The 17,232-nt window shown below is 33.3% G+C and overlaps 1 protein-coding gene across 2 annotated transcripts in view; it reads left to right on the plus strand.

Moving 5' to 3' along the window:
• Window positions 1-8,692, plus strand: part of LOC136033541 (uncharacterized) — an 89,044-nt gene extending 80,352 nt beyond the window's left edge. The window contains exon 14 of one of the 2 annotated variants that reach the window (XM_065714282.1): window positions 8,370-8,692. In XM_065714282.1, coding sequence (XP_065570354.1) covers window positions 8,370-8,608 — 239 coding nt within the window. In that variant the 3' untranslated portion in view covers window positions 8,609-8,692. The remainder of the gene's footprint in view (window positions 1-8,369) is intronic. The other variant, XM_065714283.1, reaches the window with a different exon arrangement.
• The last annotated feature ends 8,540 nt before the right edge of the window (window positions 8,693-17,232 follow it).

The following is a 17,232-nucleotide window of genomic DNA, read 5'->3' on the forward strand; positions in this document are numbered from 1 at the left end:
TTATTAAAAATTTTACCCAAATTGGGAAATTACAGAATTTTGACGCAAAACCAATAAACAAGATTTTAAGGTGAAATTAAAATAAAGACACGGACCAAGAAAGGGGATTGCATCAGCTGAAGTCACACCAATTTTAGGCTATAATGAAAAAAGAAGGTTTATTGTTCATTACTTGCTTTTAATATTGACTTTATTTTAAGTGACATAAAATGAAAGCAAACTCTATAACCCTAATAAAAATAAAACTTAGTCTATCTGCTAAGTCACAAAAAATTACACAAACTGCAGGGTGGGGTCTGTCCCTGTTTGGGCAAAATTGATCTTTTATTGCGTAAAATGGCAGTAAACGCCCCTCTGTGGTGGTCTTTCAAGATAGGGTGGCTTAAAACCTCCTGTTTTAAAGCTTTAGACTATGAAAAATCGATTTCTCTGATATTTTAATCCTGTTTTGGCAAAAATTTATCTTATATGGCACAATATGACAGTAAACACCCCTCCGTTTTCTGGGAGTAGGGGTCTGAATCTAACATCCAAAAAGTTATCGTAAATAACTAACATGGAAAGAAGAGTTTAAAATTAAGGTGGGAGGTGTTAAAGAATGTTTCCGGAAAGGTGGACTGAAATCTAACACCCAAAAAGATATTGTACATAAATAACTTCCATGAAACAGCTTAAAATTAAGGTGGGGTGTGTAAAAACAATTTTTCCGGGAGAGGGGGAAGGAAATCTCTTACCCAAATAAACTATCGTAAATAAATATATTTCCAAAAAACATTTTAAAGTTTAGGCGGGAGGTGTTACCGGAATTTATCCAGTGGGAGGGGGACTCGCACTGCTTTTCGGGGTGTATTTCCAGAGGGTAAACACCTAGAACCGGATTACACATAGGGTTTTCGGGCTTTCAGATGCGCGTAAATTCTCCGAACTTCTTGTGATGTGTTTCTGATGTATGTGGAAGAGTAAATGTTTCCCATTTTAACAGAATGGTAGCTATTTATTTAGAAAAAAGCACTGTGATGTAAACATCGAGCCTTGACTGAAATAGTGGGCTGCTGGACAGGGTGACAGCCCCCTATCATAGGCTGAATGCCTTTTGCTTGGTTAAGGGGGGCTCAAATTTAGGTCTCCTTGAATTATCCGGGCTTAGGTTCTATTTTATGCTTGCTATGAGTTTAGTTTACTGGGCAGACTTCTCTGAAATGATCTAACGTGGTTGAGTTCCTATATGAGGTCGTTTTTTATTTTTGTTTTAGTAATTTTGGGTTTTTTAGGTTTTGGTTTAATCAATTTTGAGTGTGAGAAAACTGAATATCGCTAGTCTGACCTTTCACATTACTTTCTTCTATAATTTACAGTGGTTTATTTAGTTATTTTTTAGCCCCTGTGGTATGCTAGTTTTATGTTATTTAAATATGTATAGATATATGTGATAAATAGTGGCCTATGTGGTGTTCTTACATATGTATGCTGGCTTTCAGATTGCTTTCCTTCATAAAATTTGACGAAATTTCTTGGATTGGTTCTTTAGTTGATCGTCCCCACTTTTGACTAATGAATCTAGTTTCTGCCACTTCAAACTTTTTATGTTGAATCACTTGTGATGAAAGTTCAGACATGGAAATGTTTTACCCTGCTTAAGGTCAGTGAATTTAGGGTCTGGTACATTGGAATTTCTTGTTCTAAGTATACTATGATGAAAATTTGGACATAGAGATGACTGCTTTGATTTTTTGGCGTTTGGAGCGACGCCTCTGCCGGTCTTTTTGCTAGGATTAGTGTTCATTAACGGACATGTTTAAAAACGAAACTGAAAATGTAGGCAATGAAAATAGTGAAAGGGAGTAGAGATTAGGACTGTATTATTCTTCCTTTTGTCGGTTTTCTTGTTGTGATGATGTGTCTTTAGTATGTGAAAGATGAAATTAAACTTGAAAGGTAAAAATGATAGGACATAGAATAGAGTTTAGGCAAGTTAAATTAGGGGTTATTCGATGTGTCTACAACTTCTTTTAGCCTATTTCATTATCAAAAGTGTTTTTTCCATGTTTGTCTATTCTTTTGACCTAATTTTGAAGTTGGTCCAACTTCTCATCTGAGGTTCTTCCAACTATTTTAGGCTATTCCAAGATCAAAAGACCTTTTCCGGATTGTGTGATTTTGTGAATTTTTTGTTAGTTTGTGGTAACATATCACTTCCCATTGGCACAGTTAAAGCACTCTTTTAGTCTTTTTAGCTCCTATGTGACTTCTTTTGCTAGGTTCTGAAATCCTGTCTATTGACTTAGTCTATTATTCCTCCGGTGTTTTTGGTTTCATCTCACCCTCCTTCTGCCCCATGCGTCCTTTGCCTTCTTTCGCCTTCTTTTACTATCTTATGACTTCAGTGTCGACTTTTTACAACGTTCTTATTCTCATCTGGCTCTTCTTCTTCCCCATGAGTCCTTTGCCTTCTTCTGCCTTCTTTTACTGCCTTATGACTTCTCTTAGACTTTTTACAACATTCTTATTCTCATCTGACCCCCTTCTGCCCCATACGTCCTTTGCCTTCTTTCGCCTTCTTTTACTGCCTTATGACTTCTTTTAGACTTTTTACAACATTCTTATTCTCATCTGACCCCCCTTCTGCCCCATGCGTCCTTTGCCTTCTTTCGCCTTCTTTTACTGTTTTACGACTTCTTGTAGACTTTTTACAACTTTCTTATTCTCATCTGACCCCCCTTCTGCCCCATGCGTCCTTTGCCTTCTTTCGCCTTCTTTTACTGTCTTACGACTTCTTGTAGACTTTTTACAACTTTCTTACTCTCATCTCATCTGACCCCCCTTCTGCCCCATGTGTTCTTTGCCTTCTTTTACTGTCTTATGAAATCCTGTAGACTTTTTACAACTTTCTTACTCTCATCTGACCCCCCTTCCGCTCCATGTGTTCTTTGCCTTCTTTCGCCTTCTTTTACTTGCCTTATGACTTCTTTTAGACTTTTTACAACATTCTTATTCTCATCTGACCCCCCTTCTGCCCCATGCGTCCTTTGCCTTCTTTTGCCTTCTTTTACTGTCTTACGACTTCTTGTAGACTTTTTACAGCTTTCTTACTCTCATCTCACCCCCCTTCTGCCCCGTGTGTTCTTTGCCTTCTTTTACTGTCTTATGAAATCCTGTAGACTTTTTACAACGTTCTTACTCTCATTTGACCCCCTTTCTGCCCCATGTGTTCTTTGCCTTCTTTCGCCTTCTTTTAGTGTCTTATGACTTCTTGTGGACTTCTTACAACGTTCTTACTCTCATTTGACCCTCCTTCAGCGCCATGCGTCCTTTGCCTTCTTTTGCCTTCTTTTACTGTCTTATGACTTCTTGTAGACTTTTTAAACGTTCTTACTCTCATTTGTCACTCCTTTTGTCCTTACTTATTTACTTCCTTACGACTTTGGTCTAGTCTTTTATGACGCTCGACTCTCCTTTTATCTAATTTGACCTACTTTGCTGTCTTTCGCCTCCCTTTGTTTCCTTACGACTTAGTTTAGTCTTTTACAATATTCATGGTCTCATATGGGCCTCCTTTTGCTCCGTCTATATTTCTTTACTCCCTCATGACTTGGTCTAGTCTTATTCTCACGTTCTTGTTCTCCTCTTGCTTTCCTTCTGCCTTTGTCATCTTTTGCCTTATTTTACTGTCTTACGATTTTTTCTCATCTTTTGTGAACGCTCTTGGTTTCCTCTAGCCTTTTTTTGCCCAGTGTGACCCTTTCCGACTTTTTTGGCCTCCTTCAACGTCTCTTTCCTCGCAGAAATATATATATATACACACACATATATATATATATATATATATATATATATATATATATATATATATATATATATATATATATATATATATATATATATATATATATATATAAATTAAGCATTAAAAATGAACTTAGTACGAATCTTAGCATTTTTGCAAAAGTGTTTTTAAAATTGTTCTGTGAAAACTCAAAATAGGAAACATATACAAAACATTTCTACAAAGCTGTGCAGATTCCATGATGTGTTGTTTATTTTGTTAAGACTGCTTAAATATACTTTTAAAGCTAATTTAGTTATATTTACAAGTGTTTATGTGTTGAATGGTCATATTAGTGAAAACATTATTAAACTGTTACTTAAAGTTGATTATTCGCTGCTTCAAAGTGTTCATAAAAATTTTTGATTGTACTGGTTTGCATTTTTTGTACTAATTTATTTAGTAAATTTTTGTATTGAAAAAAATTGTGTCAGTTTTCCCACATTGTATAGAGACGTTTATAACTTTTTTCGGAAAACGATTGGCACATACTTTTCGTTGGAAAGAGGATATGGTGATTTCACAGCATGAATATTATACATATATATATATATATATATATATATATATATATATATATATATATATATATATATATATATATATATATATATATAAATAAGTTGTCTGTGTGTGTGTGTCGAGTGACGTCATGTTTGTGTGTCGACTGACGTCATGTTTGTCGACTGACGTCATTATAAGGATTGAGCTGTATGCGTCATGAAGTTGTTTGTCAACTGACGTCATGTTTGTCAACTGACGTCATGTTTGTCAACTGATGAAATTACATACCGGGACACCGGGACACAAATGGCGACCGGGACACAGGGAATATAAATGACGACCGGGACACAGGGAATATAAATGACGACCGGGAACCTCAAAGAGAAATTACAGACTGGGACACCCGGACACAAATCACGACCGGGACACAGGGAATATCAATGACGACCAGGACACAGGGACACAACTACAATGGGGACGCCGGGGGCACAGGCGGGATATATAAATGACGACCGGGACACAGGGATTGTTCGAATAGAAATTACAGACCGGGACACCGGGACACAAATGACGACCGGGACACAGGGAATATAAATGACGACCGGGACACTCAAAAGATAAATTACAAACTGGGACACCGGGACACAAATGACGACAGGGACACAGGGAATATAAATGACGACCGGGACACAGGGACACATCATTAGAATCACGAGGTATAGATCTGAATACGGATTGTTTTTCCCATGGACAATTAAATGTTGCATGTTCAAGAGTCAGTAAACCTGACAATCTATTTATATGCAACATATATATATTCACAGGTGGGACACAGGGACACAACTACAATGGTGCGTAACTAATATGGCGCGTAACGACTTATGCGCGGGGGGGGGCTTGTAAATATATATAAATCTACTAGCTGTTGGGGTGGCGCTTCGCGCCACCCCAACACCTAGTTGGTGGGGGCGCTTCGCGCCCCCCCCAAGCCCCCCCGCGCGCGTAAGTCGTTACGCGCCATAATAGTTACGTGCCATTGTAGTTGTGTCCCTATGTCCCACCTGTGAATATAGATATATATATATATATATATATATATATATATATATATATATATATATATATATATATATATATATATATATATGTGGTTTTAACTACGTAAAACTTGCGAATATACAACATTCTTTGCTGTCCCATTGTCTTTGCATATAAATAGATTGTCAGGTTTACCGACTCTTGAACATGCAACATATAATGGTCCATGGGAAAACAATCTGTATTCAGATCTATACCTCATGATTCTAATGATTGCCCTTGAGCTTTGTTGATGGTGATTGCTAATCGACCATTCCCTGTCCCGGTGTCCCGGTCGTCATTTATATCCCCCTGTTTCCCCCGGTGTCCCCGTTGTAGTTGTGTCCCTGTGTCCCGGTCGTCATTTATATTCCCTGTGTCCCGGTCGTCATTTGTATCCCGGTGTCCCGGTCTGTATATACATTCGTTTTTTAGTTTTGTTTTTCTCCTTTATTTTTTTCCTTTTTTTTCTTTTTTAGTTTATTTAGATTTTTAGATTTTTTAGTTTTTTTATTAGTTTTTAGTTTTTTTTTCTTTTTTTTTGTAGTTTTTACCTTCTTTTTAGTTTTGTTAGTTTTTTTTTTTACTTATGTCCTGGTCGTCATTTATACTTCCTGTGTCCCGGTGCTTTGTTGATTGCTAATCGAACATTCCTTTTGTCCTGGTCGCTTTCTCTTTGAGTGTCGTCATTTATTTTTTTCTTTTTTAGTTCTTTTAGTTTTTACCTTTTTTAGTTTTTTTTAGTTTTTTAGATGAAAATTTTTTTTAGTTTTTTCCTTTTTTTCTTTTTAGTTTTTTATTGGTTTTTACCTTTATTTTAGCTTATTTTTCAGTTTTTTCCTTTTTTTTAGTTTTTCTTTATTTTTTATTTTTTTTAGTTTTTTACCTTTTTTTAGTTTTTTTAGTTTTTTAGCTTTTTTACTTTTTTTATTAGTTTTTAGTTTTTTTTTTGTAGTTTTTGCCTTTTTTAGTTTTTTCAGTTTTTTTTTTTAGTTTTTTATTGGTTTTTACCTTTATTTTAGCTTATTTTTCAGTTTTTTTCCTTTTTTTTAGTTTTTTTTAGTTTTTAGTTTTTTTAGTTTTTTACCTTTTTTTAGTTTTTTTAGTTTTTTTAGTTTTTTAGCTTTTTTATTTTTTTTATTAGTTTTTAGTTTTTTTTTGTAGTTTTTGCCTTTTTTTAGTTTTTTTTCTTTTTAGTTTTTTTGTAGTTTTTACCTTCTTTTTAGTTTTGTTAGTTTTTTTTTTACTTATGTCCTGGTCGTCATTTATACTCCCTGTGTCCCGGTGATTTGTTGATTGCTAATCGAACATTCCTTTTGTCCTGGTCGCTTTCTCTTTGAGTGTCGTCATTTATTTTTTTCTTTTTTAGTTCTTTTAGTTTTTACCTTTTTTAGTTTTTTTAGTTTTTTAGATGAAAATTTTTTTTAGTTTTTTCCTTTTTTTCTTTTTAGTTTTTTATTGGTTTTTACCTTTATTTTAGCTTATTTTTCAGTTTTTTCCTTTTTTGATTTTTTTTTATTTTTTAGTTTTTTTAGTTTTTTACCTTTTTTTAGTTTTTTTAGTTTTTTAGTTTTTTAGCTTTTTTACTTTTTTTATTAGTTTTTAGTTTTTTTTGTAGTTTTTGCCTTTTTTTAGTTTTTTCAGTTTTTTGTAGTTTTTTATTGGTTTTTACCTTTATTTTAGCTTATTTTTCAGTTTTTTCCTTTTTTTTAGTTTTTTTAGTTTTTAGTTTTTTTAGTTTTTTACCTTTTTTTAGTTTTTTTAGTTTTTTTAGTTTTTTAGCTTTTTTATTTTTTTTATTAGTTTTTAGTTTTTTTTGTAGTTTTTGCCTTTTTTTAGTTTTTTTAGTTTTTTAGCTTTTTTATTAGTTTTTAGTTTTTTTGTAGTTTTTGCCTTTTTTTATTTTTTTTAGTTTTTTAGCTTTTTTATTTTTTTTATTAGTTTTTAGTTTTTTTTGTAGTTTTTGCCTTTTTTTAGTTTTTTTCAGTTTTCAGTTTTGTCACCTGATCCAGTTTTTTCAGGTGACGTCACCTGATCCATCCACAGATCCACACACAGACAACTTATTTTTATATATATAGATTCTAGAGACAGTTCTCTAGAATAGAGAATTCATGAGAATTTAAAGTGGCGAAACCCTATATAGGCCAGTGTATTCTCCTGATGAGCCCTTATGTTGGGTGTTGCCTCTGAATTATTTGTCTATATTATTTTTTCTATTGTTTGGTAAATGACGACTTATACTTATTGACGACATGACTGCCTGTCCATGGATTATTCTTTATGGTTGATTGTGTATGGCTATGCTGTTTGACCTATGTGATTGTATGGATGAGTAGGGTTAAGGCCTCATTCAAGTGCTGGTCTATATTAATCACTAATTTAGGAAAATTTAGGAAAACAGTCTTCCTTTTCTCCTTCTGTCTCTCTTCTTTTTTTTTCTTTTTTTTTGTGTTTGTGCTGTTGCATTGTTGATTTCTCTTTTCATGATAAATCTATTCTGGAGACAGTTTCCTCGAATGCCATGGCCACGAAGTGAATTGTAGCTTCTTCCAGAAATAATTGACACACGCTTAATTAGCTGCGGCTGGATACAATGTGTGTTTTTTTCTTGGGAAACCCAGTAGGGATAAAATTGTTGCAAAATTAAAACCTAAGGATATCTGTAAAAATTGACCTATCTAAGACACTTTTTAAAAAGTTACTGTAAAAGGGAAGGCGGGAAACCGACTTAAAAAAAAAGGCCCATGACTGATATTAGCTCCCTACAATCCTGCAGCATCTTGGATTATTGAGCTTTTTCTCAAGAAAGACTATTATTGTCTGCTAAAGCTCCGTGTGAGATGATACCGTCTATCCAGACTGCCCGTTCTTATCATGCTAGGACTAAGGTTGGTCTCGGCAATAGGTCACTGAAAAGAGTGTACTTGATGAAAATAGAAATTTGATTTCCTTTTATTTTCAGCAGGGTTCAAACCAACAGCAGTGTCTACTGATGTTTCAACAACTTCCAAACCAAGTGCTGTCCAGATCTCAAAAAAGATCCAACCAACCCAACGGTTCGAGTCATCAGCATCTGTTAGTATTCCAACCAAGCCTACCATTTCTGGACCGAAAGATTCTTTAAAATCCCAGCGAGCTTCAGAGTCTGGAAAAGAGGAAAATGCTAGAGAAAAAAATGAGGCTGTCATACTTTTGGATTAACATTTGCTATGTTTTCTTTTTATATCTCATTTTCTATACAAGTACGTGAAGTTCAAAGTAATAAAATAAAACGATTCTGTGAGATTCTCTAGTATACAGGAAAACTATATTATCTGATCGGCCGCAGTTACTCGGAACTATCGGAAGTTATGGAACTTACAGTCAGGTATGATCAGTTTTCGGGCGCTGCCTTCTTTGATAGATAGATAGATAGATAGATTTAGATAGACAGATAGATTTATTCACACGAAAGCCCAATTGGGCCATGGTGACATACACAAAACAAGCGAAAAAATACAGCAACAAAACATAGACTGAAAAGACACCAAAACTAATTATTTAAGAAAATTATCACGATACCTCATACCTACATCTCTTCCCCCCGAACTCCCTACCAAACATTTCCAAGCACAACTCCCTAAAATCCCCTAAAAAATGATGCAAAGACTCATCCATCTCTCCACACTATATAATCAAGCTCGTATGGCAAGTCAAGGACAAAAAATAAGAAAAATATATGCCTTCCTCTTAGGACTATTGCCTTTCGTATCCTCAAAAATTAAAAGATCTTGCTACTTTGACTGTGAACAAAGAAATCAATTTTTAGTTTGAAAATCCTTGACAAACGATTTAGTGCCCACTTCTGACTCCTAAAATTGAAACAACAAAATGGCACTTTTGATGATATTTGAAGTTTAACTACCGCAAGTGTCTGTTCCTGGGAATTGAAATCGCTAAATAGTATTTCCTAGAGCCAAACGAACAACTAAACCCTTGATGTCTTGAATTTATAAAGATCGCTGTAAAATTTCTCAAAAAGAGGAAATTGTGACAAAAAATTTGAAGGAAACATGTCCTTAAACTAAAATAATCGACGTATTATTGAGACTATTCATGCCTTATCTCCTTAAATGTGATTAAAACGAAATAATAAATATATAAGCCGGGCAAAATTTTTTAGTTTGTAATATGTCAGAAGATACCTCCAAGACCTTAACAGGGCTACACAACGAACATAATTAAAATTCATACAACTTTATTTAAAACAAAGAATTGAAAGCTTAAAAAAAAAAAAATAAGAATAACTACTGCTACTGTTATTAGTAACAACTCGCAGCAGCACCAAGCCGCCTGAGGTCCAGGCGGACAACAAACCCAGCTACGCATGTTTTTTCTCTATTCTAATATATTCAAAGCCTCTCTCTTTATACCCTCTCATGAAGTTCGCGTTGCTCTTAAATCCGTCGATAATCTTACTTTTAAATCTAATAATGAAATAAGATTTTAATATCTCCTACCCTCTTTCAGCTTTAACTTAACCCTAGACAATACTAGATGGTGATCTTTATTGCTAGAATCAATAACAGCACTCCTATATTGTATAGCACTCCAATACAAGATACTCCCTACTATCTTGTATTGATCCTGCCAGTCTTTGGTTTGTAATGACATAACCAACAAGGTTAGCTCTCTTACCATCATTTGAATAACATGTTAACTTAAGGACCATTTAATGACTAAATAGTGTTAATTAATGACTAAGGAAGAAATTGGTCAGCGGACAGCTTTAGTTTTTCAGTTACATTTCAGATATATATATATATATATATATATATATATATATATATATATATATATATATATATATATATATATATATATATATATATATGTGTGTGTGTGTTTTATATATTATATATGTGTTTACATATATATATATATATATATATATATATATATATATATATATATATATATATATATATATATATATATATATATATATATATATATATATATATATATGTGTGTGTGTGTATATGTATGTATCTATGCATGTATATGTATGCATGTATGTACATACATATATATATATATATATATATATATATATATATATATATATATATATATATATATATATATATAGTAGCTGTTGGGGTGGCGCTTCGCGCCACCCCAACACCTAGTTGGTGGGGCGCTTCGCGCCCCCCCCAAGCCCCCCCGCGCGCGAAAGTCGTTACGCGCCATATTAGTTACGCGCCATTGTAGTTGTGTCCCTGTATCCCACCTGTGAATAGAGATAGATATAAATATATGTTTTTAACTACGTAAAACATGCGAATATACAACATTCTTCGCTGTCCCATTGTCTGTGCATATAAATAGATTGTCAGGTTTACTGACTCTTGAACATGCAACATATAATTGTCCATGGGAAAAACAATCCGTATTTAGATCTATACCTCATTATTCTAATGATGTGTCCCTGTGTCCCGGTCGTCATTTATATTCCCTGTGTCCCGGTCGACATTTGTGTCCCGGTGTCCCAGTTTGTAATTTCTCTTTGAGTGTCCCGGTCGTCATTTATATTCCCTGTGTCCCGGTGTCCCGGTCGTCATTTGTGTCCCGGTGTCCCGGTCTGTAATTTCTATTCGAACAATCCCTGTGTCCCGGTCGTCATTTATATATCCCGCCTGTGCCCCCGGCGTCCCCATTGTAGGTTCTTTAGTCATTTTACAATTAAACATTTTTCCGTGAACAAATGTCTTAAATACCGTTAATGACGTCACCGTCAAAGCAAAAATGACGACAACTAATTTCATGACGTCAGCCGACACAGAAACATGACGTCACCTGATCCACAGACAGACAGACAGACAACTTATTTTTATATATATAGATATATATATATATATATATATATATATATATATATATATATATATATATATTGGTGGTATATATATTGGTGTGTATATATATATATATATTGGTTGGGACGCTTCGCGCACCAAACCCCCCAATCCCCCCCCCCCCGCGCGCGTAAGTCGTTACGCGCCATATTAGTTACGCGCCATTGTAGTTGTGTCCCTATGTCCCACCTGTGAATATAGATATAGATATATATATGTATATATATATATATATATATATATATATATATATATATGTATATATATATATATATATATATATATATATATATATATATATATATATATATATATATATATAACTACGTAATGTTTTTAACTACGTAAAACTTGCGAATATACAACATTCTTTGCTGTCCCATTGTCTGTGCATATAAATAGATTTTCAGGTTTACCGACTCTTGAACATGCAACATATAATGGTCCATGGGAAAACAATCCGTATTCAGATCTATACCTTATGATTCTTATGATTGCCCTTGAGCTTTGTTGATTGTGATTGCTAATCGACCATTCCCTGTGTCGCCGTCGTCATTTATGTATCCTCCTGTGCCCCCGGCGTCCCCGTTCTAGTTGTGTCCCTGTGTCCCGGTCGTCATTTATATTCCCTGTGTCCCAGTCGTCTTTTTTGTCCCGGTGTTCCAGTCTGTGATTTCTCTTTGAGTGTCCCGGGCGTCATTTATATTCCTTGTGTCCCGGTCGTCATTTGTGTCCCGGTGTGCCGGTCTGTATATACATTCGGTTTTGATTTGGTCTTTTTTTTAGTTTTTAGTTTTTTACCTTTTTTTTAGTTTTTTTTAGTTATACCTCATGATTCTAATGATTGCCCTTGAGTTTTTTTGATGGTGATTGCTAATCGAACATTCCCTGTGTCCCCGTCGTCATTTATATATCCCCCGGCGTCCCCGTTGTAGTTGTGTCCCTGTGTCCCGGTCGTCATTTATATTCCCTGTGTCCCGGTCGTCATTTGTATCCCGGTGTCCCGGTCTGTATATACATTCGTTTTTAAAATGGTATATGATGAAATAATTTTTTTTTATTTTTCTCCTTTTTTTAGTTTTTTTTTGGTTTTTACTTTTTTTACTTTTTTTTCTTTTTTCTTTTTAGTTTTTTTTATTTTCATTTTTTTTTAGTTTTGTTTTTCTCCTTTATTTTTCATTTTTTATTTTTTTTTATTTTTTAGTTTTTTAGTTTTTTAGTTTTTTTAGTTTTTTTTATTAGTTTTTAGTTGTTTTTTTTTCTTTTTAGTTTTTTTGTAGTTTTTACCTTTTTTATTTTTTTTATTTTTTTTTTTACTTATGTCCTGGTCGTTATTTATACTCCCTGTGTCCCGGTCGTCATTTGTGTCCCGGTGCTTTGTTGATGGTGATTGCTAATCGAACATTCCTTGTGTCCCGGTCGCTTTCTCTTTGAGTGTCCCGGTCGTCATTTATATTCCCTATGTCCCGGTGTCCCGGTCGTCATTTGTGTCCCGATGTCCCGGTCTGTAATTTCGTCAGTCGAAAACATGACGTCAGTCGACACACAAACATGACGTCACTCGACACACACACACACAGACAACTTATTTTTATATATATACTAGCTGTTGGGGTGGCGCTTCGCGCCACCCCAACACCTAGTTGGTGGGGGCGCTTCGCGCCCCCCCCAAGCCCCCCCGCGTGCGTAAGTCGTTACGCGCCATAATAGTTACGCGCCATTGTAGTTGTGTCCCTATGTCCCACCTGTGAATATAGATATATATATATATACTAGCTGTTGGGGTGGCGCTTCGCGCCACCCCAACACCTAGTTGGTGGGGGCGCTTCGCGCCCCCCCCAAGCCCCCCCGCGCGCGTAAGTCGTTACGCGCCATAATAGTTACGCGCCATTGTAGTTGTGTCCCTATGTCCCACCTGTGAATATAGATAGATATATATATATGGTTTTAACTACGTAAAACTTGCGAATATACAACATTCTTTGCTGTCCCATTGTCTTTGCATATAAATAGATTGTCAGGTTTACCGACTCTTGAACATGCAACATATAATGGTCCATGGGAAAACAATCTGTATTCAGATCTATACCTCATGATTCTAATGATTGCCCTTGAGCTTTGTTGATGGTGATTGCTAATCGACCATTCCCTGTCCCGGTGTCCCGGTCGTCATTTACATCCCCCTGTTTCCCCCGGTGTCCCCGTTGTAGTTGTGTCCCTGTGTCCCGGTCGTCATTTATATTCCCTGTGTCCCGGGTCCCGGTCGTCATTTGTATCCCGGTGTCCCGGTCTGTATATACATTCGTTTTTTAGTTTTGTTTTTCTCCTTTATTTTTTTCCTTTTTTTTTCTTTTTTAGCTTATTTAGATTTTTAGATTTTTTAGTTTTTTTATTAGTTTTTAGTTTTTTTTTCTTTTTAGTTTTTTTGTCCCGGTCGTCATTTATATCCCCCTGTTTCCCCCGGTGTCCCCGTTGTAGTTGTGTCCCTGTGTCCCGGTCGTCATTTATATTCCCTGTGTCCCGGTCGTCATTTGTATCCCGGTGTACCGGTCTGTATATACATTCGTTTTTTAGTTTTGTTTTTCTCCTTTATTTTTTTCCTTTTTTTTTCTTTTTTAGTTTATTTAGATTTTTAGATTTTTTAGTTTTTTTATTAGTTTTTAGTTTTTTTTTCTTTTTAGTTTTTTTGTAGTTTTTACCTTCTTTTTAGTTTTGTTAATTTTTTTTTTTACTTGTGTCCTGGTCGTCATTTATACTCCCTGTGTCCCGGTGCTTTGTTGATTGCTAATCGAACATTCCTTTTGTCCTGGTCGCTTTCTCTTTGAGTGTCGTCATTTATTTTTTTCTTTTTTAGTTCTTTTAGTTTTTACCTTTTTTAGTTTTTTTTAGTTTTTAGTTTTTTTTAGTTTTTTACCTTTTTTTAGTTTTTTTAGTTTTTTTAGTTTTTTAGCTTTTTTATTTTTTTTATTAGTTTTTAGTTTTTTTGTAGTTTTTGCCTTTTTTTAGTTTTTTTAGTTTTTTAGCTTTTTTATTAGTTTTTAGTTTTTTTTGTAGTTTTTGCCTTTTTTTAGTTTTTTTAGTTTTTTAGCTTTTTTATTTTTTTTATTAGTTTTTAGTTTTTTTTGTAGTTTTTGCCTTTTTTTAGTTTTTTCAGTTTTGACGTCACCTGATCCAGTTTTTTCAGGTGACGTCACCTGATCCACGATCCACAGATCCACAGACAACTTATTTTTATATATATAGATAGTTTTTTTTTTTTTACTTATGTCCTGGTCGTCATTTATACTCCCTGTGTCCCGGTGCTTTGTTGATTGCTAATCGAACATTCCTTTTGTCCTGGTCGCTTTCTCTTTGAGTGTCGTCATTTATTAGTTTTTTTCCTTTTTTTTTTAGTTTTTTATTGGTTTTTACCTTTATTTTAGCTTATTTTTCAGTTTTTTCCTTTTTTTTAGTTTTTTTTTATTTTTTATTTTTTTTAGTTTTTTACCTTTTTTTAGTTTTTTTAGTTTTTTTAGTTTTTTAGCTTTTTTACTTTTTTTATTAGTTTTTAGTTTTTTTTTTGTAGTTTTTGCCTTTTTTTAGTTTTTTCAGTTTTTTTTTAGTTTTTTATTGGTTTTTACCTTTATAGTTTTTTTAGTTTTTTAGCTTTTTTATTTTTTTTATTAGTTTTTAGTTTTTTTTGTAGTTTTTGCCTTTTTTTAGTTTTTTCAGTTTTGACGTCACCTGATCCAGTTTTTTCAGGTGACGTCACCTGATCCATCCATCCACAGACAGACAACTTATTTTTATATAGATAGATATATATATATATATATATATATATATATATATATATATATATATATATATATATATATATATATATATATATATATATATATATATATATATATATATATATATATATATATATATATATATATGGTTTTAACTACGTAAAACTTGCGAATATACAACATTCTTTGCTGTCCCATTGTCTTTGCATATAATTAGATTGTCAGGTTTACCGACTCTTGAACATGCAACATATAATGGTCCATGGGAAAACAATCTGTATTCAGATCTATACCTCATGATTCTAATGATTGCCCTTGAGCTTTGTTGATGGTGATTGCTAATCGACCATTCCCTGTCCCGGTCGTCATTTACATCCCCCTGTTTCCCCCGGTGTCCCCGTTGTAGTTGTGTCCCTGTGTCCCGGTCGTCATTTATATTCCCTGTGTCCCGGTCGTCATTTGTATCCCGGTGTCCCGGTCTGTATATACATTCGTTTTTTAGTTTTATTTTTCTCCTTTATTTTTTTCCTTTTTTTTTCTTTTTTAGCTTATTTAGATTTTTAGATTTTTTAGTTTTTTTATTAGTTTTTAGTTTTTTTTTCTTTTTAGTTTTTTTGTCCCGGTCGTCATTAATATCCTCCTGTTTCCCCCGGTGTCCCCGTTGTAGTTGTGTCCCTTTGTCCCGGTATAAAAAAACTAAAAAAGCTAAAAAACTAAAAAAACTAAAAAAAGGTAAAAAACAAAAAAAAAACTAAAAACTAAAAAAGAAAAAACTAAAAAAAAGGAAAAAACTGAAAAATAAGAGAAAAAGAAAACTATAAAAATAAGTTGTCTGTGTGTGGATCTGTGGATCAGGTGACGTCATGTTTGTTCGCATATGACGTCTGAATTATTTCACACTAATACAAAAGAAGAAAAAAACCAAAAAAGGTAAAAACTACAAAAAAAACTAAAAAGAAAAAAAACTAAAAAAGCTAAAAAAAACTAAAAAAAGGTAAAAATCTAATAACTAAAAAAAAACTGAAAAAAATAAAAAAAGGCAAAAACTACAAAAAAAAATAAAAACTAATAAAAAAACTAAAAAAGCTAAAAAAACTAAAAAAACTAAAAAAAACTAAAAAAAGGTAAAAAACTAAAAAAACTAAAAACTAAAAAAGAAAAAAACTAAAAAAAAGGAAAAAACTGAAAAATAAAAGAGAAAAAGAAAACTAAAAAAATATGAATAAATATATATAAAAATAAGTTGTTTGTGGGTTATGTCTGTCTGTCTGTCTGTCGAGTGACGTCGTGTTTGTCCGCATATGACGTCTGAATTATTTCACACTAATACAAAAGAAGAAAAAAACTAAAAAAGGTAAAAACTACAAAAAAAAACTAAAAAGAAAAAAAACTAAAAAAGCTAAAAAACTAAAAAAAACTAAAAAAAGGTAAAAAACTAAAAACTAAAAAAACTGAAAAAACTAAAAAAAAGGCAAAAACTAAAAAAAAACTAAAAACTAATAAAAAAACTAAAAAAGCTAAAAAACTAAAAAAACTAAAAAAACTAAAAAAGGTAAAAAACAAAAAAAATAAAAACTAAAAAAGAAAAAACTAAAAATAAGGAAAAAACTGAAAAATAAGAGAAAAAGAAAACTAAAAAAAATATTAATAAATATAAAAAATATAAATATAAATATAATATAAATTAGCAATCAACAAAGCACCGAGACACAAATGACGACCGGGACACAGGGAGTATAAATGACGACCAGGACATAAGTAAAAAAAAAAAACTAAAAAAACTAAAGAAATGGTAAAAACTACAAAAAAACTAAAAACTAATAAAAAAACTAAAAAATCTAAAAATCTAAATAAACTGAAAAGGAAAAAAAAGAAAAAAGGAAAAAAATAAAGGAGAAAAACAAAACTAAAAAACGAATGTATATACAGACCGGGACACCGGGATACAAATGACGACCGGGACACAGGGAATATAAATGACGACCGGGACACAGGGACACAACTACAATGGGGACGCCGGGGGGGCACAGGGGGATATAAATGACGACCGGGAAACCGGGACACAAGGAATATAAATGACGACCGGGACACAGGGAATATAAATGACGACCGGGACACAGGGACATAACTACAAAGGGGACGCCGGGGTGCA

This window comes from Artemia franciscana, chromosome 12 (genome assembly GCF_032884065.1).
Source record: "Artemia franciscana chromosome 12, ASM3288406v1, whole genome shotgun sequence".
Taxonomy (NCBI): Eukaryota; Metazoa; Arthropoda; class Branchiopoda; order Anostraca; family Artemiidae; genus Artemia; species Artemia franciscana.